Source organism: Rhipicephalus microplus, chromosome X (genome assembly GCF_043290135.1).
Source record: "Rhipicephalus microplus isolate Deutch F79 chromosome X, USDA_Rmic, whole genome shotgun sequence".
Taxonomy (NCBI): Eukaryota; Metazoa; Arthropoda; class Arachnida; order Ixodida; family Ixodidae; genus Rhipicephalus; species Rhipicephalus microplus.
In genome coordinates, this window is record NC_134710.1 from 464,013,480 (window position 1) to 464,040,598 (window position 27,119).

The 27,119-nt window shown below is 45.0% G+C and overlaps 1 protein-coding gene across 7 annotated transcripts in view; it reads left to right on the forward strand.

Moving 5' to 3' along the window:
- Nucleotides 1-27,119, forward strand: part of AspRS-m (aspartyl-tRNA synthetase, mitochondrial) — a 382,875-nt gene that overhangs the window by 287,144 nt on the left and 68,612 nt on the right. For 6 of the 7 annotated variants that reach the window (XM_075880712.1, XM_075880709.1, XM_075880711.1 and 3 more), the window contains 2 exons: nt 8-118; nt 25,605-26,210. In XM_075880712.1, the coding sequence (XP_075736827.1) occupies nt 8-118; nt 25,605-26,210 (717 nt within the window). The remainder of the gene's footprint in view (nt 1-7; nt 119-25,604; nt 26,211-27,119) is intronic. The other variant, XM_037413085.2, reaches the window with a different exon arrangement.

The window sequence follows — 27,119 nt, forward strand, 5'->3', positions numbered from 1 at the left end:
ACTGCAGGTCAGGGGTCAGCACTATGACCTTGTTCTCAATGGCTGGGAGGTGGCAGGAGGTTCGATTCGCATTCATCATGCTCAAACGCAGAGATATGTGCTCAGAGACATCTTGCAGGTAAATACATCTCACATGTGGTTGCTTGGTTACTAACATATACATTTTCTAGCAGATTCGTGAACTTGTGTCTGAATTTCATTGGTGTAGTTTGCTCAAGTAGTATCTTAATACAGGCAATCATCAATTTTTCGGACATGCTCTAATATTCCTATGCTTTCACGGCCCTGTCACATGTCCTGTAGATGTCAGTCTTTAATAATACCAGTATCACAAGGGCACTTTTAGATCAGGGTGATACGGATTTGCTTTCTTCATCGGGATGAACTTTATGGCTGCTGCTACACGGCCCAAGCTAATCCGGTTCGAGCTTGGGTCAGATTAAATGCACCAGGTGGCACTTGCGTGCCGTAATACAGGTCATTGACAAAACTCAGCTTACAATATTTGAATAGAGTTATATATGAATGTGAAAAAACTTTGCATGCCTCTACAAAGTAATTTTTAAGATCATCATTAGGTAGAGTTTCCTTCGCACTTACCTGTATTGCTATGCGAGAATCTTAACCTTCACTTTTATTTCTGATGGCACCTGCTCGTAGCCGTCCAGCCGCAGCAAAACAACAATCTCATTGTATGGGTGAGAGCTTCACTTCTGGCACCTCAGCTCTCCCAGTTGCTCCTGCCAGTGGTCAATTACTGTAAAAGTCGCTTTATTCGACCACGAAGTGAACGTACGCTGCGACGTAGTCGAAAAGTTGGCGACACTCGTAATCAATTTGCTTCGAGGTGCTTTAACTGCTCCAACAATGCAACAGTTGAACTCTGCGTCTGCTTATCATCTGCTCCTCTCATAACTACATGCGGTCAATGCGGATCTTAACATATGCATTAATAGATATATTTTTCCAATTGAAACCATTTAAAATTTCTTTATAAATAAATATCAAGCTTTTTAAACCTCTTTTTGCAGAAGTGTGCTTGATTTTTGTTTCTTTTGCTTTCAACAAGCTGGGCCACGGGGTGCAGACAGCACGAAACCATGATTTTTCAGCCTTATCGCGGATAGTGATAGTCTTGATCTTGATCGGGCCTGATTGTGATTAAAATTGACCGTGTAGCAGCACCTGATTCAGATCATGGTTAATCTAGATCAGCACTAATCGAGATTAAAAATGCCAATGTGGCACCAGTATAAGAATGTCCTAAATTTTCGGTACTCTTTCATGCCAGATTTTTCTAATTTTCTTCCCAAACTGTAGGTCCGAAAGGTATTAATTGATTCTACCAATTTTGTTGCATCTTTAGATTCGTACCCGCACTTTTGTGAGTCACTCCTTTTGTTGCCATAACAGTGTCTGAAAGGCAGCTTTGTTGCAATGCCAAATTGTGCCGTTTTTTTGTGCAGTCTTGTAAAGTGCACTGCACAGATGCGTTGCCTTCACCAATGAAAGCAGCTCGCCATTGCGGTGCCCATGAACGGTCAGGAATGCAGTGAGCACACCATAACAAATGCTTTTACAGGAAATGCGTGTGCACGATACAGCAAGTGCCCTGGCAGTGACGGCGTGTCCTTCGCACTCTGTGTGCTGTACATAACTAGGAACAATCATCTTCAAGCAGAAGCAGATGCAGTTGATAAGCAAAAATTTTCACGCAGTAGCAAGTCATGGAATGTCAGATAAGTTGTCCGTTTTCCTGCCACAGCCCATGTACTCCATGTCATCTTTAAATTCTCCCTGAGAGACAGCTGTAATTTATTTTTCTCTCTTTGCTAGTATATGCAGCACTCATGACTAGACTCAAATTCGCCATTGGTGATTGGCTTCTAGCTGAGCGAGGTTCGTGGCAGGTACTAAAAGTGTTCATAAGAGCCTTGGTGCAAACTAAAATACTTGATAAGTGTAACTGGCAGGCTTGTATTCTCCTGCTGTACCCCATATTTGTGTTCCTAAAGAGTGAAATTTTCGTTAAAAGAAATTATCTTTTTCCCCGTTTTACTGTGTCTGTGTAACTAAGATACTGCTGTAAATACGATGGGCCAAGTCCTCTGGCTACACTTTAGGATTTGCTGAAAATGCATAAGCTGTCATGAGGCAACGTAGGTAACCAAGTTGTCAGATGGTAGAGTCGAGCAGCAAAAAGTAACACACCGGACAGCACTGGAACAACGTTTTGTATCCAACTTGTTGACCTCTTCTCCAGAAGACACATCCCCACTGACCATTTCTATCAAATACAGTTACCTCCCTATTGTTCGTATCCAACCCATTGGCCTCTTCTCCGGAAACTACATTCCCATTGCCCATTGCTGTTCAGTACAATTATCTTCCCGTTGTTTGTATGTAACCCGTTGGCCTCTTCTCCAGAAGCCACATCCCCACTGCCCATTGCTGTTCATTACAGTTATCTTTTCTGGGGAAAGAAAAGAAAAAGCCGTCCCGGAGACTTATGGGTAGCAGAGCACAGGCGGATCATAGTAACGCTTTAAACGTTCGACATACACAATTTTGCACTGCACTGCTGGCGGCGTTTGTCCGAAGATGGTTCTCGGGGCTCAACAATATAATTCATGGGAGACGTGTGCTTCACCACACGGTAGAGACCCTGGAACTTAAAGGGGCCCTGCAACACTTTTTGAGCATGGTCAGAAAACGCTGCCGATTGGTAGTGGAGGCTCTTGAGAACACGTGAGCCAAACGTTATAGCACAGCACGTGGCCTGGAGTTCATAATAAATTGTCAAAGTCAGCTAAAAATTGCTTTCTCTTCTTCAACAAATGACGGAAAATACGAAAAAATGACATGTAAATTGCCCATCTATCAGTCATTGGCTGATTTGAACATGGCGCGCTCGGTTGTTACAGAGATCACCGTGGAAGGCCATCACTTGTCCACGTGTGCCTGTGCGATCGCCCTGAAAAAGCCATGTATTTGAAGGGGAAAAAAAGTCCTCAAGGTCACGAGGCGCGCATTACGTTTTTTCTTTGCCCCTCCCATCCTTCCCTGCTTAGCTTCCAGTGCTTTCGTCAGAAGGAGAAAAGAAAGAATACAATTGCAGTGTGTGACAAATCTTTATCACTCCGCTCGTACTAGATGGATTCTTAAAGTTTTGCGGCGTTGAATTTGTGTGGTAATACTCTTTTCGAGTGAATTAATTCCATGGTTACTCGAGAAAGTGTTTCGGGACACCTTTAAAAGTGAATTTTGGTGACAATCCAGGGCTCAAGGCTAGACTTGTGCGCTGGTACCAAAATTGCCGCCACCGGCGCGGGTGTTTCTACCTCCGGCGGTGGCGCGTGACCGGTGCGGGCCTCATCGGATCGGCAGCGGTGCAGTGCGGAAGGGGGAGTGGGGTATACTGAAGAGTGAGGGGAAGAGAGCAAAGAGTCGTTCAAGTTGAGAAAAATCGAACGAAATTCGCCAATATCATAAAAATATGAACTGTCTCCTTTCACATATTGCTCCTCGCAGGGGCGCCTGCGCAAGTAGGCGTTTGGTGTGTAGCGACACCACGGACCCGAGCTAACGGGGGAGTTTCTACTCTCTCCCACGCCTAGCCGTGCGTGGCTTTGCCGTGTCCGGGGAAAAAGGGATCCTAGGGGTTGAGCCAACGCTGGGTGATTGGACCTTTAAGGCCCCCCGGCAGAGGCAACACACCCCTTTGGCCCCGGCTTCACGTAGACGGCACCCCTGTGCTGACCCACCCAGGGGAATTCGGCAGTCACCTTTTCCTATCTCTCTCCCCTACAACTTCGTCTTTATCTCTCTCTTTTTTAGTCTGTCCTGTCTACTTCTCTCTTCTGTTTACTTCCAATTTTCCTGGTGGCAAGGCTTAACCTTGTGTAATTACTCAACGTTGAGTAGTTATATTTGGTTATAGTGGCAATGTACGGCTGGCGTCTGCAGCCTTATGCTATTAAGTGCTTCAGTGTCCCCTGGTTGGACTCCATGGTGGGTGGTCGCCATTGCTGCCGAAAAAAAAGTACACTACTATGGGAACACCTGCATTTCCCCATCTCCTAGATCGTCTTCCGCTTAAGAGGGGACGCACCGATGAAACATTACTTTTCAACCAACCCAGACAATGCTTTCCGAAATTCCATGTAGTGCACAGCGAAAAGCCAACAAAACAAGCCAGAGCCATATCTCCATTTTTTGTTGTTAAATCTCTGACTGAGCTCTTTGGCCCAGGATACAAGGTTACAAAGATGGCTAGCGGAGACCTTCTCCTTGAGCTGCCAGAAAAACACCACTATGAAAAACTTGGCAGTCTCAAAGCATTTGGTAATATCCCAGTATCTGTTTCACCTCATAGATCAATGAACACCTCACGCGGAGTTGTTTCAGAAGCAGACCTTCTTGAAATGTCTGAACAGGAACTGCTTGAAGGGTGGAAAGAGCAAAATGTCACGGATGTGAAACGAATCGTCATCAGACGCGACAACAAAAAAATACCTACCAAACATATAATACTCACTTTTGCATCTAGCACACTGCCTTCATCTATAGACACAGGCTACATCAAACTCTTTGTCCGTCCCTACATTCCCAATCCAATGCGGTGTTATAAATGTCAATGATTTGGTCATGGCTCGCAGAACTGCCGGGGTCAGGAAACTTGTGCAAGATGTGGTAGCCACGGCCATCCATCTGATAACTGTGTTACTACGCCCCACTGCGTGAATTGTGACGGGGAACACGCCGCGTAATCGCGTTCGTGTCCTAACTGGAAGAAAGAAAAAGAAATCATCACTCTTAAAGTCAAAGAAAACATCACATTCAAAGAAGCAAAACGAAGAGTGTCGCCATTTTACGGCGCAACATATGCTGATGCGGCGCGTCAGGGGGCAACGCCGCACCAGCCCTCGCCACCCCTTCGGCCAGCGTAGAGCGAGCCATCGGCTGTGGCGCCTGCCCCCAAGGCGGCAGCAGTTCAGTCTACTCCGCCTTCAAGCAAATTGAGGTCGGAGACTCCAGGGTCCTCCGGTCTCAAGGCCTCCCCTCACCAGGCGAGGCCTAAAATCCGAACCACCAGCTCGCATGTGCGGGCATCCAGTGCCTCTGAGGAGGCAATGGATACAACGGTACCTTTGGTACCAAAAGAGCGGTGCGCCTCCTTGGAGCGTGCCAAGAAAAATAAAAAAACCAATAACGGGGCCGGACGACCGTCCTGCCACCTGAATTAACGAGCTCACTCCAACACAGGATACTCTTTGTACACACAGCAGCATCTCTTTTGTTTAAATATGCAGACAGAAATATTACAGGGGAACATCCGAGGCCTTCTTCGAAACCTCGATGACTTACAAGAACTCCTCCATGAACACAATCCAAGAGTGCTGTGTGTACAAGAGACACACTTAAAATGAACTAACACAAACTTTTTACGTAACTACATAATCTTCCGAAAGGATAGAGATGATGCCATGCTACCATCCGGTGGTGTAGCAGTTATAGTAAGTCAAGGTATAGCATGCACACAATTACCCCTTCAAACTTCCCTCGAGGCGGTGGCTGTCCGAGCAGTTATTCTAAACAAACTTGTCACTGTCTTCTCTTTGTACATACCTCCGCACCACCGTCTCGAAAAACTTCAATTCCAGTCTTTAATAGACGAACTACCTGAACCTTATCTGGTCCTTGGGACCTGAACGCACATAATGGTCTGTGGGGTGACTCTCGCTGTGATGCCCGAGGTCGCCTCATTGAATAATTCCTCATTTCATCGGGTGCTTGTCTGTTGAATAGGAAAGAGGCAACATACTATAACCTTGCCAACAAAACTTACTCTTCCATAGACCTCAGTATCGCATCTCCTTCACTTGTACTATTACTTCAGTGGAAAGTCATAAATAATCCATACGGAAGTGACCATTTCCCTTTAGTTTTGAGTACACCAATAATAAATGAATGTCCTCCACATGTTCCCAAATCGCTGGTAAACAAAGCCAACTGGGAACAATTTCAAAAGCTTACTCACCTAAATTGGACTGACATTTGCGGGTTAGGCATAGATGAAGCTGTGCAGTACTTCACGGCTTTTCTTACTGACGCAGCAACCAAGTGCATTCCACAAACATCTAGACTCCGGCAAATGACACGTTCCGTGGTGGAACACTGAGTGTCAGAATGCGCGAAAGGAACAGAACAGGGCATGGAGGTTGCTGCGGAACTCGCGGACAGCGGAAAACCTTGAGAGCTTTAAGAAAAGGAGAACGCGAGGCAGGAGAACGCGTCGGCAGGCCAGAAAAGAAAGCTGGCACAAGTTTTTATCAGGGATAAATTCATATAAACAAGAGGCTAAGGTCTGGAACATGGTTCGTGGGTTAGCAGGAAGACAAGTACACTCACTCCCACTCGTAAACACACAGGGTGATAGCCTGGAAGATCAAGCGAACTTCCTCGGTGCACACTACGAGCAGGTGTCTAGCTCGTCACACTACACTGAAGCTTTCCAAAGACACAAAGCAAAGATAGAAAAGCAGAAACTAGAATCCAAGTGCACAAATTACGAGGAATACAACCAACCTTTCAACTTAGCTGAGCTACAAACATCGCTAAACTCTTGCAATAATTCCGCTCCAGGCTACGACCGTGTCACATATGAAATGTTGAAAAACCTGCCGCTCGAAACGCGAAAAACTATACTCTCTCTATACAATGCTATCTGGCTTTCAGGCACCATCCCTGCTTCCTGGAAAGAGGCTATTGTTATCCCTATTTTGAAACAGGGCAAGGACCCTTCCTCAGTTTCAAGTTATAGGCCCATTGCACTAACCAGCTGCCTTTGTAAACTTTTTGAAAAATTGATAAACCGCCGACTTTTATATTTTCTTGAAACACACAATCTGCTCGACCAATTTCAGTGTGGGTTTCGGGAGGGTAGATCTACCACTGACCATCTGGTGCGTATCGAGGCACAGGTCCGAGACGCTTTCGTCCACAATCAATACTTCCTCTCAGTGTTTCTCGATATCGAGAAGGCCTACGACACAACATGGCGTTTTGGCATATTAAGAGACTTGTCTCACCTGGGTGTGCGCGGTAGAATGCTTTCCATAATCGAGAGTTACTTGTCCAATCGGAAATTCCGTGTCCGTGTGGGCAGTATTCTCTTGCAAACATTTGTGCAAGAAACGGGCGTGCCACAAGGTGGTGTACTTAGCTGCACACTTTTTCTCATCAAGATGAATTCCTTGCACTTGTCCATCCCTCGCAATATGTTTTATTGTACATATGTCGACGACGTCCAGCTTGGCTTTAGATCTTGCAACCTGGTAATGTGTGAGCGACAGGTTCAGTTAGGTTTAAACAAGGTCTCCAAATGGGCAGAGGAAAACGGATTCCGGCTGAACCCAGGAAAAAGCACGTGTGTCTTGTTCTCCCGAAAGAGAGGCATGCACTCAGAACCCGACATTGAACTGAACGGCCAACGTCTGTCTGTGAATGCGGAGCATAAATTCCTAGGCTTAATCTTGGACAACAAGTTGACTTTCGTACCACACATAAAGTATTTAAAAACAAAATGTTTAAAAGCCATGAATGTTATAAAAGTGTTGTCACGTACTACGTGGGGTAGTGACAGGAAATGCCTCATGAACCTGTATAGAAGCCTCATTCGCACCTGCTTAGATTAGGGGCCATTGTTTACCCGTCTGCAACTCAAAGCGCTTTGAAGATGCTGGATCCCGTGCACCATTTAGGCATCCGCCTTTCTACGGGTGCTTTTCGCACCAGCCCCGCAGAAAGCCTTTACGTTGAGTCAAATGATGGGTCGCTTCATCTGCAAAGAACTTACATGTCCTTTGTATATTTTCTTAAGGTGAAAGCAGACAAGAGGCACCCCTCATACTCTACTATTAATGATTTGTCGAGCTCCATTCTGTTTCAAAACAGGCCTTCAATGAGGCAGCCCTTCTCTGTTCGCCTGGGGTCTAGCTGAGGACACTGGAGTGTCACTCGAACACAGTTTAATGGCTCCTGTAGCATACCTTCCACCGTGGCAGTGGCAGACTATAGATTGCGATGTGTCTTTCCTAGAAATTACTAAACATGCGCCTATTGCACATATTGGAACATACTTCGTGGAACTTCAACACTACTACACACGTCCCGAGTTCTTTACAGATGCCTCTAAGTCTAACTCCTCTGTGTCCTACGCTGCTGTTGGCCCTTCCTTTTCGGATGCTGGCCCTCTACATCCAGGCACAAGTATCTTCACAGCGGAAGCTTACGCGATACTTGTGGCAGCTAAACACATCAAACAATTACAAATACAAAAAGCAGTAATTTTTACAGACTCCCTCAGTGTGGTAACGGCTCTGCAAAGTCTTAAGAAACAAAAAAACCCTGTCCTCGTTTCACTTTACTCCATTTTATGCACACTCTACACACTCAACCAACATGTTGTAGTGTGCTGGGTGCCAGGGCACCGTGAGATTCAAGGCAACGTGAGGGCGCATCAGCTCGCTGCATCCGTCCACAAAAGCACGGCCCCTACACCCATATCAATCCCGGCCATTGATCTTAAGCCGTCTCTCAAACGAAACCTCAGGGTATACTGGCAGAGCAAGTGGGATACACACACACAAAACAAATTACACGTTATTAAGCCACCCGTTGGTCATTGGCTGTCCGTATCGAAATCGCGTCATACAGAGGTAATACTAACGAGACTCAGGATAGGACACACATACACGACACACACATATCTTTTGTCTGGTGGCGATCCACCATTGTGTGACAGATGTGGTGAAGCATTGACAGTCCTTCACATGTTAATCCAGTGCAAACACTTAGAAACTCTAAGAAAACGACATTTTCCACAGTGGCGTAACTAGATAGGACGGCGCCCAGGGCAAATATATTTCCGCGCCCCTCATTATGCCCGTGATAATGTTTGTTATTATTATTATTATTATTATTATTATTATATAATAATAATAATAATATTAATTATAATAATAATAATAATATTATTATTATTAATAATAATAATAATAATAATATTAAATAATATTATTATTATTATTATATTATTATTATTATTAGCGCTAATGTAGGCTTCCGCGATTGCCTACTGGCGCGCGGCGGGCCATTTCGGAGGCCAAGGGCCACCAGTTCTGATTTCGATGAGCTACGCCCGCGTTTTTGTATAGTATTTTTCTTTTTTTATTCAAACTTCCGGAAGTCCCTTACCCGTCATTGTTCTCTTCCAGTCCACACTGCAAAAATCTTGACGGCACGGGCGCTTCCCAGGCCCAAGTTTCTCGTACCTAAGCTTTCGCGCTATTTGTGCATCCCAAGGAATGCAGGGTGAGTACAAAACAAAGCAACCAGCTAGACACCGCGCCCTCGGGTCTGGTATGGGGGTTAAACTGGTCGGAGTGTTCTGCCGTTTCGCTCCGTTCGCTGTTCCATTGATGGAGGTCATCCTTGTGCGGCCGCATTCTTTCAGGGAAGTTCTTGGTTTCTCCAACGTACGAAGCGGGGCAGTCGGCACATGCTGTCGGGTACACTACGCTCTGCGCTTTTTTCGCAGGTGCGTGTTCTTTGGGCCAAAGGATGAACCTGCCCATGGCGGTGGATGGCATGTGGGAAACGTTGACCCCCGCCCTTCTATTGCTTTGCTGGCGCCCGCGATGCAGGGAATCAACAAACGTCGCCGTCGTGTCACGCTTTCTCCGTCTTTCCTCCAGAGAACTCTGCGAATAAACGCCTTTGTTTAGCCTTTGGTGCCGAGGTCACGGATTATATTCGCCCTTCCTTCCGCCGCTGCGTGGACGATTAGTCGTTGGACGATCGGCTATTTCGTTGGAGTTTTCTGTTCTTACTCAAAAAAGGTGCATTCGAACTTTTTTATTTTATTTTGTTTACGTACGTGGTTGGTTTCAGGGAAGCTTTCAGTAAGTGGTTTGGGAGGCTGGTGGGGTTCGCTGAAACTCATCTAACCCAGTGCTGCGGAGCACAAAACAAAGCTTAGCCGAGGGTCATGGGAAGGCACGGAGGTAGCGCAGCAAAATGAAAATAGAGGATCCTTTTCCCGATGCAAAAGCCATTGCGGCAACCCTTTCCTTCACCACCATCCCCACTTCCAGTCGTACATTACAACCTCGCCCCTCCCCCCTTCCAGGCGGTTTTACGGAAAAAAACATTGACAACCTTTCCAGGGGGCGCCAACCCGAGGACTCGGCTTGGCGCCCCCTCCCTAGTGGCGCCCGGGGCACTTGTACCCCCTTGCCCCCCCCTAGTTACGCCACTGATTTTCCATTACCCTACCGACAACATATACCTTTACACCCAGCAATGTTCGTCGGTAGGGAACCGTTTTTTAGTCATAAATCATTGTTAGGGTTTTTAAAAGAAATTCATAATTTTCATATCACATACCCGGGCATTCCGTAGCATGACCTCTCTAGAGAGGTTTTTGCTGCGGAGGTTACACAAGAAAGCACTTGCCTCACGGCCCTTGGACGCAAGGGTATGAACGAGTGAGGCACTTGTGCTAATGCCATGCATATCCACCATCGTCTTTATTATCACCAACTTTTGTCATCTATTCACACCACACACATCTTTCACGGCATGGTCATCATTTTATTACTTGTATGTTCTTACCTGCCTTATCGCGAGGAATTTTATGGCCCTTATACAGCCGCTTATCATAATCATTGTCCATATTTTTAGTAAGATGAACTGGCGCTCTTTGGCCAACAAATGGCCCTTGCGCCAATAAACACCATATATCATCATCATCATTTCACATATTGCTGTATTGCTAGATTCCGCTTCAATTATGTGCAGCGCACCGGTGGTGTTCCGTGGCTCCGGAGTGTGACGGTGGAAGCCACTTTAATTTTCCTGTGCTGCCCTTTGCCCTTTTCGGCAGGAATTTGATAAGGGCCGGAAAAACCACCATCGCCAGGATGGAAGCTTCCGATGTAAAGAAGCACCTCGCGAGCTTTCCGAGGAAGAAAGCATGCGCTGCCGCATCGGGAAGGGATGCATTGGAGTCGCCAATGTCTGTTCCTCAGTTTTTTACGATGTCAATATCGTCCTACCGACGTTACGAGCAGTTGTGAATATCTTTTGCTTTACTAGCACGCACATAGTCAGTACAGAAAAGGAAAGAGCGTCAGCATGAGCAACATGTGACCTGGCGCTAAAGCGATGGGAAGTTGATATAACCGAACTAATTTCGTCCGAAGGATCAGTAACATCACATATAAGCGCCCGGTGATGGATGAACAATAGCGCAAGGTTTCGTGTGAAGTGCTGTGTAACGTTCGCATGTCCCCTTTTGTGTATGTATTTGACTTAAAGCAGAGCGTGGCTCTTGTTCAAGCTCATCCCATTGTTTTATACCACAGTGACCACAAAGCAATGGTTACTGCGGTGGCAAAGCAAGTAAAAGACGGTATGAAGGGCAAAATTATTTGAAAAAGTGTTTACGCGATGAAATCAGTGTGTGTGTGTGTGTGTGTGTGTATATATATATATATATATATATATATATATATATATATATATATATATATATATTAGCAAGGTGTAATGCACAATCTGATCTGCATACATTGCTCAAGTGACTTCAGGAAAGCATTATTGGGGGGGGGGAGTGGTGAAGGCAGAGAGCTGTATCGCAACACCTATATGAGGATTTCATTTGCTCAAAGAATGAGACACAATGGCTCTTGGTTTTTTTTTTTTTTTAGTTATGCACCTATTTATTTGCATGAGTAAGTGCCATGGTAATAAAGTGTACAAACGCACAGATATATTTATCTGCCTTGGCAAGTGATGAAAGACTCGTATAGAAAGAGTAGAGAAAACAATGTCGTTTAAAGGATACCATGATATGCAAAAGATAGTGCTTAAATAAATATATAACTGTCTACACCTATACACCACCTGTGCTCCGAGAACAAATGTGATTAACGCAATCTGAAAGCACTTAACCGGTATTTCCACTTTTTCATGATCATCCATGATCATTTGAGGCACAAAGTGAAGCATGTGAAATGAAGACTGTAGTAGACCAAGCGAAACATCTGTCTAATCTCATTGAGGAGCACGAACATGTAACCAATAATTACGAAAAGCTTCAGTGCAGCGTCGGCTTCAAACCACTGCTGAACACCGGGACCGTGCGTTTCAGCTTTCACTGGTTAACCATTTGTACGGAATGCTTGGGCGGTGATTTTTTCTTGCTCCTGTCGCTTGCTGAACCTCATACAGATTCATACTATAACCTTGAGGAAAATCGGGAGTTGCAATCGTTCAACTATTGTGTGAATGATGGGATGTACACTGTTAGGATGGAATTGCGTTAGTTAGCAAACTGCCTACGAGTGTTCACAGTTTCAATTCAGTTCTGTGCGCAGCAGCTTCCCCCGGCCTACAGTGTTCACAGGCATGCGTATATGTGTGGGCAGGGGAGCGGCGCAAGGAACGTTATCTTCTTAAAAGTGGCGGGAGCATGCTAGCTTTCTTGGTTTAGGCAACATTGTGTATTTACGGTTGGTATTTGATAGTTTTGGCAAAGTGTTATTCAAATACCGATCCCCATTAATATAAAATTCAAAATTCACCAAGGAAACCACATAGATTTCACTTATAGTCTGTATAATTACGTCTGTTCTAGATGCACTCAACGGGGCTGCAAACGACGACGAAGCTACGTGAACGCCCCTCAATGTTCCGCTGAACCTCTCGGGGTTAAAAAAATCTTTTCTGCTATGTACCTAATGGTCTTTACAGCGGAGTCAGAGATCCTTTATATACGAACCACTGCTTTCACGATCTTTCTGCACATGAGCACAAGCGCCTGCCGTTAGTATAAAAAAATGTGTTTATTGTTTGCTGTTCTATACCGTAACTTTATTTTTATGAATCGATTATGCATATTCCGAGCTCAAAAAAATGTTTATTTTGGCCATTTCGAAAAATTTCTTCATTAGGGTATTTGCTTGCGCCAAATCTTGAGAATTCCTAGCAGTGTATAATACCGTAGCTCGGTTGAACTTGTCCCGGTTTTGGATCAATATCGAGGTTACACAGAGTTCCTTCAATCATCTTTATATTTGGAAGAATGATGGAAGTCTTTTTTGAGAATAAGTTTATGTCACTTTGTTTTATTCCCTGTGAACGAGCGTCGTGAATGCCAAGAACGAAATGCCCCCGAAGCAGATACGAAGCTTTTACATAAATTTCTATCAATCCCATTCTGGTTCGGGAGTCTGGTGACCTGTTGGTACATAGCTTGGAATCTAGGAAACCAGTGTTCATAAAACACATACACAAGGAGACAAATAAGACAACCACACACGCTGAGGCTTGTGGTTGTCATGTGTTTTGTTTTTTTTTGGAGGTTGGGTTCCTCGATTTCAAGCCTTGGTGGTCGCAGCACCGTTCTATCAGCCTCACGTGCCCCACCTAGACATTTCAAAAAATTAATTTGAATGCAAACACACGACACATTCACGCACACACACACACCCTGGCATCAAACATGCACAGCGCTGTGTGTGGGGGGGGGGGGGAGGGGACTGTGCGTGAATGTGTCATGTGTTTGTGCTCAAATTAATTTTTTGCAATAATCTACCAACTAGCCCAACAAGTTTTTCACTCGCGTAGACACTCGCGCCAGATTCCACTATAGGTTTTGTAGTATGAAATTTTACACTGAAACTGTGGTCTTCTCAATCGGCATCAGCTGTGCTCTTGCCGATCACCAAGGACACTGTAGTGTAAAAACACTCGCTGACTTCTGCCGTTTTGGTAAAAGTGGGGACGACCGGTTTGGCCAGAGCCTTCAAGATTGTACAGCGTTCTGTGACTTTACCGCGCGGTGTTAGCGCATTCGCCGCACCGTCGTCATTTAAAAAATAAATATTCATCATATGAAGTACCGTCATACAGCAGACATTCCAAGAACTAAACGAGAGGTGGCACTGCCGGACTGGACTAGAGGAGTGGCACGCGTGCACTTTTTTACGGCCTGGGCTTCGTGTCTAGATCCCACCTTTCACCGCCTCTAGTTCATGGCACTGTGGCGCAACCCCTGCTAAACCTTGCTAAAGCCAAGGAGGTAACGCACAGCGAGTTTAACATGGCAATCCTTTCTGGTCAGATAGTGCTCAGAATGTGTCCTTCTGATACTAGTTTTGTTTAGTAAGCATCAAATTCAAGGCACATTTTGTTGGAGATTAAGTCACTGATACTCGTCTCTATAGGTTATTTCATCAGAAACAACTATCTTTTTACTTATGAATAATGTGCACGAGTTTCCTTCTCAATTAAAAAAAATGCGCACGTGCCAGTCCTCTAATCCAGCCGGGGAGGTGTCTTATCTACTACTACAATGATGAGGACGACTACTACTACTACTACATACATCGCAAACGCACGACCCACGACTTAAAGAGCTGCGCCCCTAAAAAATATGACGAATTGTGGCGCGCCGGTGCCATGTCGCCTTTATGGCACGGCAGTGGCGGCGGCGTGCCCGCTCTTTAAGTTTCGGCGGCGGCTTGAGGAATCTAGGCGGCGGCCCCAGCGCACAGCTCTAGATGGCCGGCACCCAAAGCTGCACTAGTGAGCCAAGATTATAAGATGCAGGCACGATGACAGGATCGTAACGGTGCTTCTGACATTGCTGGTCTTCAGATGTCAATATGGGGGAGAGCTTTTGGCACTCTTCTACAAGGGCAACAGCTTCAGATAAGGGCGTAAATTCTGTGACATCAGCGCTATATGGAAGAATAGTATTCATAATGAAAAACGGCTCGCGTCCAAAAGGTAGAAAGAAGAAAGAAAATTTCATGGTGACCCGCATGGCAGTTTTAAAGACGTATGTCACAAATCGGAGCACATGGTCCCAAGTGCTGTGCTGAGATGCGATATACACCGAAAATGCGATTGAAGCATTTGTCTGGAGGTGATATGCAGTTGTTATGTGCTTAAATATGCAGCATTTTTCGAGAAGAGCTTCTATGACATCAAATAGAAACATTTAGCCTCAGTCTACTGGGGCCCCATGCCGCAGTATGACGTGGCACAGGATAAACAAGGCAACATACGAATGAAGTTTCCGCATAATGGGTCAGATGGGCCCCGCCGCAGTTGTCTCGTGGCTAAGGTACTCGTCTGCTGGCTTGTATGTCGCGGGATCGAATCCCGGCTGAGACAGCTGCATTTTCGATGGAGGCAAAAATGCTGTGGGTCTGTGTGCTCAAATTTGGGTGCACGTTAAAGAACCCCTGGTGGTCGAAATTTCCCGAGTCTTCCACTACGGCCTTTCTCAATCATATGGTGGTTTTAGGACGTGAAACCCCACATATCTTTTTATCAACGTATCGGATACTCAATAGCCACGATTACCTTTCGGCTGCCATCAGGAGTATCCTGTAAAGGACCATAAAGATCTATTCCTACATGATCAAATACATGTGTTGGGTAAGGTAGAAGTTGCATTGGGGCAGGGAAACAGTGAGGAAGATTCTTGCGACTTTGGCATTCGAAACAAGAGTTGACATAATGACTGTCAAATGGGCACATCCTGCACCAGTAATAGTGTAGGTGTAGGCATGGGAAAGTCTTTGTGCACCTACATGCATGCATTGTGGGTCATGTGAAATGCATCAAAGATATTGGAGCGAAGATGCCAACAAACTACAAGAAACCATTTTCGGCCATTGGCAAGGTAATTACAGGGGTATAAAAGTTTATCGCGAATGGAGAAGTTGTGTGCTTGGCAGCACAATGCTTGACTGGCAGGAGGTTGTGATGGCTTTTGCAGGAAGTTGATCATAGAAACCATGCATGGGTCCTTCTTCTGCTCCAAAATCATGTTCGTTGCTGAGAGAGAAGACTCGGCTAATGGGGCATTAGGGCAAATTGTCACACTGTGTAGTGGGGAGCAAGACAGAGCATCTGCATTGGAGTGTGTGCCTCTAAAACGGTAAAGCACGCAAATGTGTTAACTCTTGTGGCCAAATTGCTAATCGAGCGGGACAACCCGAAAGCTCTCTCAAATAAAAAAGCCAGCACAGAGAACGGTGGTCAGTTATGTCAAACGGGCGACCATAGAGGTATGGTTGAGGTATGGCCCAAATTATCACCAAGCATTCCTTTTATGCTACCGAATAGTTTGTTTCAGACTTCGTGAGTGCGCGACTGGCGAGAGCGGTGACGTACTAATAGCCAGCCTTTTGTTGAGCAAGGACGGGGCCAAGGCCGGCACTGCTGGTGTCTGTGCGTATAGCTTAATCTCGATGGTGAAATTTCGTCATGATAAGAATTTTAAGGTTGCTTTGGATAGACGACATTATAGAAAATATGTCATGATTCAGTGTTATACGAACAATTTTCTCAGCCACCGTGGATGATACGAACGTGCAATTGACCGCCGCACGTGAACGGCACAACGCGACTTGTCTGTGGGAGAAAGGCCTATTCACACTCAGCTTTGAAAGGAGTGAACGCGGCAAAACTCTCGGGTATTTCTCTCGCTTCGCCGCTTAACTTACCGGAAAATCACAATGCGAGGCCTACATGAAAAAAATCGGTCTAAGACCAGTGTTTCCCTCATGCGATAGCAGATCACCTTGTTGCTTCACGATTTTGGCTACATCAACTGAACGAGCTCTCAAATCATGTGATGTAAATAACAATCCACAAATTCAACATGGTGGCAAGGGCATCAGCGCTTACTCGCGTCGGTGCAATCGCTAACTACCCGCACAGAACAACAAAGTTTATGGCCTTGGCAAGGACACGTTCATGGAGATCCTGGTTTGGATTACGATCACTCTGAACACCAGAAGTAGAAGAAGGCGTAGCATCAGCGAGTCGGCATACCCTAACGTGTCTCGCTTTTTAATGCCCGCTGAATCCGCTGCTGCCATTGCATCCGCTCGAGTCCTTTCTGCTGCCGTATTTGCTGAAACAATGTTTGTACAGGTGTAGACTGTTTTTTTTTTTTCAGTGCTTTTGATGCATAACTAGACCTCTGTACAAATTTTAATACTCAGGAAACGGGCTAAATGGAATTATTTCTCAAGCGGCAGTGGTAGGTGTTGACATTTCCGATGGGTGCTGATGTGGTTTTGCGGCCGTTCTGGCATTTTCACTTGAATTCTCTCGTGTGAGTGATTTTCTTCATGTTGACTTCGCGGCACATTTTTTCAGTTCTTTGAGCAACGAAGTGAGTGAATTTCCAGTGATTTTTGCCGATTTCCCTCACTTTGATGCCAGCTGTGAATTCACGTTAAGCGCCAGCAGCATGAGTGAGGAAACCACCGCACTTTATTGAGAGGTGTTGAAAGCAGGAAAGTTCAAAGGAATATCATCGACTCTTTTTCAGAAAGAAGTAGTTAACATCAATGAAGTTGTTCATCTTCATGATCAGCTTTAACGTGTTTGGTTCATACGAATTCAGGATGATACGTATATTTTGTGTGCTTCCTTCAAATTCGTATCATCAAGATTCTACTGTATTTCTGTCTGTGCGCCTGGGTCGAAATGCCGAAGTATCACAGGAAAGGTGAGAATGTGACGCAGTGTAGTAAATGCAGCATCGCAATCTGTATACCTGGTCGAAAAGTTTGACACGTAGAAGCTGTGTCAAAGGGCCTATGATAGTGGGGAAGTTGAGTGGATGAATAAGTGAAAGTATGAGCATAACCCAACAAACCTGCCAAGTTTTTTTCATCTTGGTTCATTTTGCCTATTGATGAACCCGGGAATTCCACAGTACCTGTGAGTGCACGCAATCAGAACACCCATTGATGTCTTTGCCATACGCAATCTGCGCTACCTTGAAATGGCAACTCACGTCGCATTAAAGGCAGTAAAAACATCAAATAGGCTTAAAACGTTTTGGCTTTCCTGTCCAAAGATTGTAGTGCTTTGACACGCGCTTTCAGAGCAGCCAGCTGCACCGTCTCGTCGGTTCACACGTGTCACAGGAAGACAAGTTGTTTGGACAGAAATTATTTTGTTATACCCCTCTCACACGTAGCAACTTAAGTGTACTCTGAACGAGTACACTTAGCCGCAAGTGTCATTTACGTGCTGTCACATGAGCAAGTTTAGTGTCACTCGCTGCAAAGTACACTTAGCAAGTGCGTTCCCTAAGCTTACTTCACTGCGACGACTGCGATGAAGTGTGTAGCCTCGGTACCAGTAGCTTGTACAGAAAGACGCTGTTGCTTGAGGCGGTACTCATACTATACTTAAACCATTGTTTTTGTTATGATGGATACTGTTATGTATAAAACAAATTATAAAATACAACAACCTCGCTGCTTTCACCGTCGGGCTGTTTGCGGCCACATCCGCTAGGAAGATGCGGCAGCATGTGCACAGCAATGGCTGCGTTTGTCGTGTTGTTGACTTCCAGGTACACTCATGTATAGGTGAGTTGCTCTCTTTATTTAGGATAGCATGGGCCACAGGTGCTACTTCCAGGAAGACAACGTGGTCCGGTGATGAGACACAGGCGCAAAAGTAACAAATATATGTTGTGCTAAAAATCCTTCAATCGCCACTGCCATCATTTCTAAAGTACTCTTCACTTTCTCGTGTAGCAGCAAACCACCAGAGTGACACTTCGTGAGCGCAAGTACACTCGCTCAAAGTGCACTTAAGTTGCCACGTGTGACAGGGGTATTAGTTGTTTTGATGATGCTAAATTTCGGGGCTATACGCGATCCCCCTTCGAGACTTCCACCTTAGTGAGGAACTCTACCCTCGTGTGTTCGGCCACTCCAAGCCACTACGCTACCACACCGCTGATGTTTATGTGCTTGTGATGTGGACCTCCGCTCCCTTATCTTGTTTTTCACTTTTTTAGTTGCCAAAAAGGGGAGGGTGCAAATAATTAAGCGCGACCTTCCCACCTCCATCATTGTGTAAATCTCTCGGATTCTCTTGAAAATCCTTGAACCTTGAATCCTTTATCTTGGCAGGTATGGGAGAGGCCCAGGAACTATGCAAATGTTGTGTCACGTCACGTTCGAGCATGTCTTCTACGTGCTCATCAATGACTCGGCACTTCCTTTCGAACATATGATATGACCATTGATGCAATGGCACGTGGTCTCCAGTGTCAGTGTACAGTAAAAGTACATTGATTCAAACTCTGTGTGGACGTCCAATGAGTTCGAATCAAACTGAATTTGAAATAATGAAGTTTATTGAAAAAAACAGCAAGAATTGAGATCGGGTTATTCTAAAATCACTCAAAATATTTATTAGCGAAAATAATCCGTGATCATTTTCTGCTTCTCTTTGAATGCGATCATTATAGCCTTGTTTACCATTGCGCAAACGTGGCGGAAGGAATCTTCTTCTCCTTTCTCGAAGCTGAAGAATAGGCACGCGACACGCATAGCCTACATTTGCTCCGAAGCTGGGGGCAGCGTCGGCGCCTCATTCTCTTCATTATTTTTACCTAGATCGACGGCGGGCGCTTCTCCGCATATTCACCTGTACGATGATATCATCATCAGTGATCGTGCCACAGACCACTGCACTGCGATCTGCATTGACGTGGTCGTCAAAGCTCACGTGCTCCAGCGCACCCCGAAGTCCAACAGGGATGACCTCGGCCTCGTGCTTGTTGGGCTCGCAAGCTGTGCTCTCATTGGCCACACAAAAGCCACTGTGACAGAAGGAATTGTCAACAGTTGTTGGCCATACCTGACCCCTGGCCTCCAGCACCAACATATGCAAGGTCGTGAGCAGCGTCGCATCGTAGCCTTTTGTACCAGTGGCACACAACACCAAATGCTCCAACATGTGGTGCCTGTAAAAGCATAGTTCTTAATTACCCCCTGGTCTATTGGTTGCTGGACTGCCATTGTATTTTAGTGGCAGAAACTAGAGATTAATTTCCTTCAAGTCCACATCAACCACACGTGCTGAGCATTTGTCAACTACCAAGAGCACCTTTCTATTAGCTAATTCGAATTTGGGGTCGAGCTCTATTAGCAGGGCTCGTACAGGTCCTTGAAATCCTTGAAAACCCTTGAATTTAAAAAAGCATTTTTAAGGCCCTTGAAATTCCTGAAATTATTTGCCATCCTGGAAAATTCTTGAATCATTGTGAGCAGTGCACACTCATATTGACATCGTGACCTCCTAAATGTAGTAAATAGGTGTGTCAACCTGTCAAACTCCCCATTTCTGAAGCAGTAATGCAGCGTGGGTGCACATTGTCCTATTTTGCAAAAATTCATGTGAAAAAAAGCTAGTTTTGTGGCAAGGGTAAAGCAGTGAATGTGATAGCAAAAAATTTGAGTGTCATGCGAAGAAGGGTAAGCAACCGCATACATGCAACGTGCCGCTCAAGCATAAAGGACGCATGAAAAAAAAAAAGCGCACAGCACGAGTGCTGATGAACAACTGTCACAGCTCGACAATGGAAGCGTGCTGCTTAAGGGGGAACACTGTACTTGAGACTTAATGCCAGATATTTTCATGTATTCATAAAAAAAATTCACAGTATAGTTGATTCTTTCGTGCTGATCTCAAAAATGTAATTACTGTTCCTCTAAACCTATTGGTTTTTGAAATATCTTAAAATTAATTACTTATTGTTTGCCAATATAATGACACAAGAAATTTGTATTGCAGAGCTAGTATTGGCACATGCCTGTGTACTAATGAACATAAACTACACAACGGTAGGAGTGCTTTTTCTTATTTCATAATTTTAGCTAGGCTTGTGGCACCTTGCATATCAGTGTTCCAGACACACCCACTTTATGCTCCAATTTCTGTCAAAAATTAAATTTTTAGGATCTCAATCAAAAATGCATACCTACCATTGTGTAAACTAAAGATACAGCTACATGTCACAACAAAAAATTGGCCCTAATCTGCATGTTACACTGCAAATGTCGTCGATAGGCGATAGTCTTGCGTCTGGAAGAGTGAACAAAACGTTTATTTGATGTTCTGTGCAAGAAAATTCGTGAATGGTATTCTGAAGGCGCTGCGTTAGAGTGCCTCGAGCATGTAGCGGAGGCGAACAAGCGCATCGAGGCACGTTAAAAACGAGCGCCATCTGTCAATTATCTTCAAAAATGAAGGCATGCACGCTTGCGGAAACAGATGCACGCCAGTCTCGGAGGTGATACGGTGTAGAACGCAAAGCGACGGGCAGGTGCCACTACCGTGCAGTCGTAGCAAAGCGTTGGAAACACCTTTTTGAACATCGCGTTGCACTGTCAGCACAGCGCGATAAACGCTACAGTCCTTTGAGTTACTTATTGTGTGCCTCTTCTAGTATAAAGGCAGACATAAAAAATATGGACGTGTTCTTATGGTGCCTCAGATTTGCGCAATAATTGCTTTTTCAATGACAATTGCACAACTATGAATGCTAAAGCTTGAGCAATATTAGTGGGCGCTGCGGATGGGGTGGGTTGTTTGATGTCGTTTAAGGTATCGTTAAGGGCGGATAAACAGACAAATGTACAGACAGACCAAAATTTTTTTCGTAGAAGGTTCTCAAGAAAGAATGACAGTCCTAACTGCTCTGTAAAAAAATAGATCATTTAGACAAGTTCGCAACTGCAGCAAAATTCGAATCCTGAGAAATTATGCAAAAACTCAAGTCCATTTTGGGCAGAAAGTAGCATGGAAAAGCTCTTTATTTACAACGATTTGCAAATTCAGCTTTCTCGGTAGGCACCAGGCATGTAGTCCTATTTTGCGACACCTAAATGGCGTTTTTTCAATGCTCACTGCATGTTTTCCGCAGGGGCACACTTCTTAGCTGATGCAGTCGCCATGTGCTCGTCTGCCGATTAGGCCGCTTATTAGTTCGGGGATGCCTATGTGTGACGAATGTACGCGCGTAATCCGCGATCCATCGTATAATAAAGCGGTTTTCCGGCTTGTCCAGATTGAGTTGTTGATGTCGCAGACCGAACTCGTGCACTCGCTCATCCATTTCAAGGCTCCAAGAGCAGCGAGGTGTTAGTTTCCTTTTCACGTAAGATTGCCACATTTTCGAATGGAGGCCGCAGCGCAATATGTTCATCGTTGCGGACGCATCGTTACAAGCACTCTATACCTGTTGCCAGTAGCCTTCATTGCACGGGCGGCAAGCACATTCACCAAAAACGGATTGATTTCCTGTTGTTTGCCGACGCGCGGCGAACTCCACTCTGACGACCCGTCTCACAGTTCACGTCCGACAGGGAGAACCCGCGGCATCGGCGCGTTTAGCGATAAGACTGCCCTTCCGTTCTATCGATGCAAAGATTGCTATCTCTCGTAGCTTCACTTCTGTTTTTTTACTTGCCCTCCTGTAACTGTTGAAGCTCCAAAACACTGCCGCTTCCAGCGACGTTGTTGACAACCGACAGGCTCGTGTGTGAGTTAAGCCTACACCGGCGACTCGGCGACCACCGTTGAACGCCGCGTGTTTGCCATCCTCCCTGTCCTGAGTGATAGCGGGGCTCTTTCTGAAGTTCACAGTGAATGAACAATCGTTACACCCTCTTCACAAATTAGTGTGGTGAGGAACTTCTTTACTGCGGCAAACAGTCGACAGCACCATGACAAAATGGCGCATGTCTGTTCGCGTCACGATGAAGAAGCAGATGCCGGAAACGCCACTTGGCCAATTGGATGCCTAGGTTTTGTCACGTGCCGCAAGCAGCCAATAGAATCGCGCGGTAGTGCTTCTCGATGAAGCGTTTTTGCTGAAAAACCGATGAGCAAGGCGAGCCACAGATGGCAGGAAATTGAAGATGAAGAAAAACTCTTCTAAACGAGACCAAGATGACCACGATAGCTCGTGTTTAACGGCAATGGCTCAGCTTGGAAAAAGTGTAACTTTAGCGTTTCCTTCTGCTCAGATTCATCTCACAGGGGTGTTATAAATTGATTTTTTGCCAGAAATAATGACACGAGAAGCTTGAAACTTCTTAGATAAGTGCAAAAATAGTTGCAGATTCCGAAATTGTCAACTTCAAAAAGTCAATTTTTTCGCGATTTTCATCCTTTTGAGACCCGTGTCACCCCTTAAACAAACCAAGAAGGATTCTAGAAAAGGAGACTTGTATCAACAGGATGAGTATTAATTAAGCACTGTCAGAGCTGTTCCTTTATGGTTGTTGAGTAATGTGCTGCAAACCAATGCTCTTAAAGGCCAACTCCAGCGATTTTTGGAGGTGAATGGATCTCAATGAAATTCACAAGGTACGTTCATTTACACGTTTGGGCCATTAAAAGCTTGGTAATTTCGCAGATTTTTTTCAAATGAATTTTATAGCTTGCCTCCAAATACTCACCTTGCTTGCCAGAATTAATGGCAATATTGTGCGGGTGACATAGCTTTGCCTGGGGGAAGTGACCGAACTGATGTGCCACTGCAAGGTCTGCTTGTTTGCTATGAGTTGTGTGGGTTTGGCTGGCGCTTCCTTGGTTAAGCGTGCACTTCCTTTTCCGTGTTGATGGGCATGTGATAGGTGGCAAGTGGTGTTGCGTTGTGAGCTGCACATTATTCACCATATATTCACCATAACAGCTTTTTATCTGATCCCGGCAGACAGCGTGGACAGGTAGTGCCATCTGGCGAGCATTATGCACAATCTGAAAGGTTCAGGCAAATGATTACGTCACACGTAAAAGCCGACTCAGTTGGGTTTCAGTTTCGGTATAACGGCTCTTGGTATTTAAAAATGTTTCAATTGGTTAAGCATTTCAGCTATCGAGCACATGACAAGAGTGTCTCAGGAACATAAAAGCACCATTATCCTGACATTGTCAAAAAATCGCTGGAGGTGGCTTTTAATGGGGTGGTGCCATAAAATTTCAAAGCTATAGCAAGCACCATGTGGGTTTTTTCTATATAGGCGAGGACACTCCACATGAATTGTCGAACTTCGGAAACGGTTAGAATATATTCTAAGTCACTTCTCAAGTGTAGCTATTTGCTCATTCTCCTAATCTAGGCTTATCGCAAGCGTGTCCAACACTGACGTAGCTCTATAAAAAAAGCAACAAAAGTTGTAGTGATGTCACACCAGATCTGTAGTCAGGTGAGTGACTTCTGGGCTTCTACCAGAAGTCAACGTATCTACCGGCAAAGCATCGTGGCTGCTGCAGCAAGCACTGCGTTTGTTTTGCAGGCGCTTGTGTGGCACATGTGTGCGGGACCTGACGATACTCAGCATGACACGTACAAAGCTTTGTGATCACGTGACTAAGTCAGCTACACTGCTACGTACCTGCCCAACTCGGTACCCGCAAACAGGAACTGAAAATTGTTCATATCAATAAGACGTATAATTATAAAGCAAGAATAAATTAATCTTGGTGCATGTATCAGGCTCGGTGGAGCTATAATTAAAGCTTGCAGCAAAGAGTCCGCAAGCCAGAAATATTGTGGCACCACCCCTTTAAGACAGCTCACCAGTGCAAGCGCCCATAAAAAATACATGTGTACTTTTTGAAGTTCTAGGTCGTTCAAGTTTGGTCAGATTTACATGGAGTTTTCGGCACTGTATTCCTTTTTAGTGTATGGAGGAAACGTTGCTGACAGATTTTCTATTCAGGCTTTTATTTTTTTTACAAACCAAAGGCAAATATCCAGAAAAATTGTACTTTTGTAGTCTCGCCCTTTTTTGTTGTCTCCTAAGGACGATAACTCAATTATTAAAATTATTTCCTTTCTTTTTTTTCCTAATTGTTATGGTATAATTTTTATGCAGATCAGTCCAGGGGTCTGCATTGTACACGCTCAAAAAGTGTTGTGTGTGCTTTCTGTATGTATTTAAAAATCGCGCCAAATTCAACAGGTGCGACATGGCTCCACCTTGTGCCACCTATGCTTAGCGATACTACCACCAACTACTTATGTAGATGTATTCATGCCCCGCGGAGAAAAGAAATGGACACGCTGACTGCTTTTTTTTGTGTGTGTGTGTGTGTGTGTGTGTGTGGGACAGGAGAGGCGGGGGAGTGTTGTAATGGTTTATTTCTTCTCGTTTTTGTACTTTCATGCCATCTTTCGAGCATGCGCCACGCGACAATGAAGAGGAATGCTGTGTGTGCACCCCAAAAACAAAGCAGCGTATGGATGAACACTTTCTCAAAGCAGGGTCACCCTAGCAGGTTGTCCAGGAATGCTTGGTATTCAGAGAATCAAAGTAGCTATTCCCTGACCGTGCCTAATCGTCGTATTCAGCAGCGCAGGCGCTCGCTGTGGTGGCAAAAATAACAGCCGTGGCTTCTACAGCAGAAAGACTTGTCCGCGTTTGCTCCCTTTGGGCGATCGCATGACGCAGATTCAATAACAAGCGAGACATCATGACTGTTTACAAACTTCATAAGGAAAAGCAAATAGATTTTCGGATGCAATATATATATATATATATATATATTGTCACGAGGTTGTGATATATATATATATATATATATATATATATATATATATATATATATTGCGCTATATATAGAGTGGGCAAGGTGGCAGCGCGTCTGCAACTATGCGCTACAAGCCTTTTCTGTTTCTTATACAGATCCTGACCCTTGGTTGGATCACGCATGCGTCAACGGAGGGCCATATCTGCTCATCTTTTGACCTCAGCCATGGTAATCATCGCATGGACAGCGCCGTAAAGATGAACGAAAATTCCTGCTGTTTTACGGAGCCACCTTCACTGGAACCGCCCATCCTACCTGCTGACTTCCACGTCACCTTCCGGGGAGCGTCATCGACGGAGAACCTTATAAATTCGCCGGCTTGGTCCTGCAGCTCCAGTGGGCAAAGTGGCAGCGCGTCTGCAACTATGCGCTACAAGCCTTTTCTGTTTCTTATACAGATCCTGACCCTTGGTTGGATCACGCATGCGTCAACGGAGGGCCATATCTGCTCATCTTTTGACCTCAGCCATGGTAATTATCGCATGGACAGCGCCGTAAAGATGAACGAAAATTCCTGCTGTTTTACGGAGCCACCTTCACTGGAACCGCCCATCCTATCTTCTGACTTCCACGTCACCTTCTGGGGAGCGTCATCGACGGAGAACCTTATAAATTCGCCGGCTTGGTCCTGCAGCTCCAGTGGGCAAGGTGGCAGCGCGTCTGCAACTATGCGCTACAAGCCTTTTCTGTTTCTTATACAGGTTAGTTATTTACCTGGAGATAAATCATTTAAAAGTAATAATGTTTTTCTCGTGCTGCTACCTTGCCCGCAATGTCTAGAGCGTATTGTTGTGATTTGCCTGCACTTACTGGATTTATTATCCCTCTGTGATGACGTTGAGTCGAATCCTGGACCCAAGGGATCTAGTGAGTCTGTGCGTGGCAAAGAATCATCATCAAAAAACTTAAGTGATCGCAGCCTACTTCTAGAGGTACTCGCGGGCCAAAAAGAGTTGATGAAGCGAATGGACAAATTTGACAGTTCACAGAAGGACATAACAAACACATTAGCTCTATTTAAAGATCGACTAGAATCATTGGAATGCGGTTTAGAAAATCTATCAGTATGCCAAACCAAGGTTGCTGCTGTTGAGTTGCACGTAAGCACGATGAAAAGTGCCATTACTTCCATAGCAGAAAAAGTAGATGACCTTGAAAATCGAAGTCGGAGGAACAACATTATCATTCATGGTGTCTCTGAACCTCAAGATGAAACACTGCCATCGCTTACTTCATGCATAACTGATGACTTCTTTAAGGGCAAGTTAGACTTAACAGTAACCGGAATCGAAAGATGCCATCGGCTTGGCTCAAAGCGGCCTAATAAAACAAGACCTGTAATCATCAAATTAATAGATTATCGTGAAAAACTGGAAATTTTGAGGAACTCTGTGAAACTTAAAGACTCGGGCTTTTATGTAACTGAGGACTTTTCACAAAAGGTGCGTCAGGCCAGGAAGAATCTATGAGATAGCACAGTTGTAAACAGGGAACGAAATGAACGCGGTAAACTACTCTTCGATAAGGTGTCTGTGAATGGAAAGCTGTTCGTTTGGGACGAGGCCAAGAATGATATGGTTGCCCTTCCCAGGTACGGGCTGAAGTGGCAG